Consider the following 4,571-nt stretch of genomic DNA (forward strand, 5'->3'; position numbering starts at 1 on the left):
CCACAAGTTGAGGTCTGGGGAGGGTAGAGTGTGCACAGATCTTACCCCTAGCTCATAGAGATATAGAGGTTGTTTTCGATAGACCCTCAGCTTAAATTTAAAGCAATAATATCTCTGAAAATATTAATATCTTCTGCATAGATAGCTTAATTAGAAGTCTTAATTTAAGACAATTATTTTTTCATCTATAGCACCAGACTGTAACAGAAATAGGAGCATTTCTGCATACCGAAACAGATCATTGAAATCCTAACAGAAACATAAATGTGAGATTTGTCGCATCTAGTGAACACCAACAAATAATATCTCCATTATTTTCGCTGCAAAAGCTTGGTGCCGCCTTATACCTTAAGCCCAGTACAATTATATGAACCCAGATACCGAGGACGCACAGAAGACGGAACTCCATTCTAAACAAAAGACTCTAAAAGAAAGAGCAAAAAATGGTTTAATCTCTTGAACCATATGTATTGGAAGTTTCATTGAGGCAAAGAGCAATTGTAAAACATAACTCACCTCCGATGTTTCATTTGCGGATGCCATTTTACGCTTCTTCTTATTGACATTTCTGTCTCCACTTAAGTTGTCCTGAAAAGACCTATGAAGAGCAAGAGCTGTGTATGCCAAAACCGGGGACACACTCATATAATCACATTGTGTACATTGTAAAATGCTAATTTCTGAGATGGCCTTCATAGAAAGGAATATAGTTTCTAAGCTTCCGCACCGTAGAATAGCATTCCTTGTATTTTCAGATAAAAGGAGGTCCTTTAACTGCCAAGCCACTCCTACAGTTATTTCGTATTCTTCCTCGAAACTACATTTAACCTTATTGGACATCTTTTTCTCCCTCGCATGCTTTGATTTAGAGGAGAGCTTGATGGAGGACGTAATATTTCTCTGTTTAGTTGATAAAACACTAAATTTTGCCAGCTCTGTCCCAAATCTCTTGTGGCACTCGGAGGCAGTTCTTTGCAGAAGCCTAGCTAGATTTTCAAGCATCTCATCCAACCAATTGCAAGATAGCATCATCTTGTGGACAGACCTCACCTCAGCTTGCTTTTCTAAAGAATTGGATAAATCTCCACAATTTGTTACCAAGGTCATGCATTCATCGAAAAGGTCATCCACTGCATCTGGACCGATACTGCAAATAATGTTACAGACAGAGGCCTGGGCACACGCTGAAGTTGCAGCAGCAAATAAGTGCTTCAATCTTTCACCAGACAATTCCTCCTTAAGTTTAATCTGATAAGACCCATCACGTACAAGATAGATACAGAGGTGGGAGGCTGCAATAATTGAACCATCAATCTGCTCCGTCTCCAAATTACCAGGTGATACAATCATACTGATGAGAATTTTCAAGAGTTCCATCCATGACTGCAGCGAGGTTTCTTCTGATACAGCAAATTCACAGAACCTTGCACCAGCCAAAGGAGACCTTTTTATAAGTGTGACACAGCGATTGCATGCTTCTTTCACGTTTACTTTTAAGGGGAAGTATGAAGGAAGGAGAAGCTTAGTGATTTTCTGACCAATCATTGGTTGGTCATTTGCAAGGGTAGACAACAAGAGGTCTATATGCACAACCTGCATAAGAAAGTGTTAAATTAACTTAAGCAGAAAGCCTCAAGTGTACAGGCTTGTGTATGTTTTAGGTTATACAGTTTATACCATACCTTGTGAAACTGAAATTTTCTTAAATCCATTGAAGTGAGAAGGAGATCTACGACTGCAGCACGAACTGGAGGAGAAATATCATGAATCAAATGACCCATTCTTGGTAACAGCACTTTAAGGATCTCGTGAGAGTAGGGGTTTCCAAGTAGGTATATCACAGCATTTACTGTTGACAACCTGACCTCAGGGCATGAGTCATGTATCATATGTTCAAAGATTCTGGTTAGAGTTTTTGTGATTGTTGGTGAAGGGATAATTTCCCAAAACAAATGAAGAATGCGGCAACATCCTTCAACTGCTACAACCCGTACATCAGGGCACTCATCCACGAATAACTTATCCAGTAGAAAAAACTGTTTATCAAGGAGTGTGTCTTTCACCTCCTTTGTCGCATCTGGATCTTCAAGAGGGAATAGATCTAGAAATAAGTGCAATGCATTCCGCCGGACATTTGAGTTTGCAACCTACCAGAAAAGTAGTGGTGTTATAAGTCACAATTATTAGTAGGCATATACTTCATCCTTGATAACAATTATTAGTAGGCAAATACTTCATCCTTGATAAAGAAGTAGGGATGCCAAAAGGGAAAAACTATTAATGCCGAAGATATGCTACGCATTCTCTAAGCAATCCCATTGATAATACAATAAGAATCAAGGAACTAGCATATTAGGAGAAGAACCTAATGAAGAGCAGCATCATAGTAGCTTCTTTTGAGATTACTGAACTAATTTTCAAGTGATTTCCAGAATCCTAAAATTCAAAAAAAGAAACAAAGAGTACAGTTTGAAATCCTTGAAATGACAATCCTTCAGAAAAATAAGACGAAAATTGTAGATCGAGCTCATCATTAGAATTAGAAATAAAGAAAGTTCCATGCTTTTAGCAAAGTTTTCTATTTCTGAGATTTTTTCTTTCTCATTTTCAAGATTTCTTCCAGCATTAATTAATAATGCTTCTTCCGTGAAAGATCTTATCTTGCTAGCTTGTCGAATATGAACCCCTACTTACCTTAAAAGAAGTGCAACTCACCCCCAACAAAACATGTAAAAAGTTCCATGCTTTTAGCAAAGTTTTCTATTTATGGAACTCAATCCCAATGAAACTTGTGAACAAATGATGCAAGACAATATCTGTAAGGCAAAAACTTTTCAAATCGAAATACTAGGAAAATAAAGATACGAAAATAGTCAAGATATATAAGAAGTGAAAAGATGCCACAGAAAGTTGGACCAAAGGTCAGAAAGTTACAACAATTCCTGAAACTTGAAATAAGGAGTACAACTATATGCAATACCTGCAAGGACCGGAATATGACAGGCTCAGCAAGACAAAAAATGAGCTTCTCTACTCCCTCTGTGGTTCTCTGATTAATAAATCCCCCTAAAACCCTTCGAGTGGACACAGCAAGTACAGCTGAACTAGCATGTATACAGCTATCTATTATCCCTTGCAAGAACCCATTCTCAATCTCATCCTTAGCCATTTCTTCCGACACCTTCCACGCCCGAAAAACAATCTCCCCAAACGCCTCCAAAATCGACTTACGTCCAAACGGAATCTGTGATTTAAGCATAGCCAACGCCTCTTTCAAAAGCTGCACGCTCAAACCAAACGTAAACGCAATAAATTTCCTCCCATCCTCCGTCTTCAAAAAAAGAGGCGAAATCACACAACGCATTATCAAATGCTTCAAATCCTCAATACTCTCATCCTCAAAATCCAACAGCGTAAATGCCTCCCTCAACACATAAACCCTATGCACATCCACTTTCTTCTTCAACGTCAATGCCCTCGACAACAAAAATGGCAACGCCTGAGAAATAAGCACTTCCTTCCCAAACAGCCCCTCCTTCCACCAATCCTCGCATAAATTAGCAATCTCCGATGCCAAAACAGAATCAATATCAAAAAAAATCAAACTATCATGTAACTCCTTAACCCCCTGCAACAAATCCGATTCACTAAACACTTTTCTCGGATGAGAAACACAAAGAGACCCCACATACACATATATACGAATATTCTCAACTATCAATCCCTTCGCCTCATCTTCATTGTCTCCTTCTTCTTCACACTTCTTGTTCCTAGCAGATCTGCGTACGCGTTTAGTAGGCGGGGTTTGAGGAGATAAAACGACATCGTTGGATTCATTCACGGCTTTGTATTTACGAATGGATTGTGTAATGGAGTTGTGGAGAGCGAGCGGGAGCGTAGTGATGAGAGCTGAAGAAGGGGAGAGGGAATGGATTAGGGTTTTGAGAGAGGGTTTAATGGATTTATTGAAACCCAGTTTTGTTATTGAAGAAAGGAATTCTTCGGCAGAAGTTTTGAGCGAAGAACGAAGGCGTTTCTCCATTGATGGGATGAAGAATTTTAGCGGATTTTCTTGTTCTAGAAAGGGTGGGAGGGAAGGAAGACGTCGACGGTGGTGAATTTTGAATTTGAATAAAAGGGATGCTAGCGCTTGGACGTGTATTTTATTTGGGATAAGAGTTGTGAGAAAAGATCCGGAATGACTTTTTTCTTTCAACAAGTTTGTCCTTTCTTATCCAATTTTTGAGCCATATTTAGGTTTATAATGAAAAAAATACTCACTCCGTTTAAAAAAAGAATGATCTAATTTAACTTTATATAGAGTTTAAGAAAATAAAGAGACTTTTAAATTTTGTGATGTTAAATTAAAGATATGTCAAATGTACCAAAATATCTTTTAATCTTGTGGTCTTAAACATGTCATGTGGAAAGTTGAAATTAAATAATTGCTAAAAAGGAAAAGGAATCATTCTTTTTTAAACGAATTAAAAAGAAAAGTAGATCATTCTTTTTTAAACGGAGAGAGTATCATATTTACCCTTTAGGGATCGTTTGGCGTACGGAATAAGAAA

At 38.0% G+C, this 4,571-nt stretch overlaps 1 protein-coding gene across 1 annotated transcript in view; it reads right to left on the reverse strand.

Annotated features, from left to right (window-relative positions):
• Window positions 1-4,231, reverse strand: part of LOC107868009 — a 9,495-nt gene extending 5,264 nt beyond the window's left edge. Inside the window, exons 1-3 of the mRNA XM_016714545.2 lie at window positions 2,981-4,231; window positions 1,683-2,147; window positions 517-1,593 (exon numbers count right to left, since the gene is read on the reverse strand). Of these exons, the coding sequence (XP_016570031.1) occupies window positions 517-1,593; window positions 1,683-2,147; window positions 2,981-4,042 (2,604 nt within the window). The 5' untranslated portion in view covers window positions 4,043-4,231. The remainder of the gene's footprint in view (window positions 1-516; window positions 1,594-1,682; window positions 2,148-2,980) is intronic.
• Between the last annotated feature and the right edge of the window lie 340 nt (window positions 4,232-4,571).

The sequence above is a fragment of the Capsicum annuum genome, chromosome 4 (genome assembly GCF_002878395.1).
Source record: "Capsicum annuum cultivar UCD-10X-F1 chromosome 4, UCD10Xv1.1, whole genome shotgun sequence".
Taxonomy (NCBI): Eukaryota; Viridiplantae; Streptophyta; class Magnoliopsida; order Solanales; family Solanaceae; genus Capsicum; species Capsicum annuum.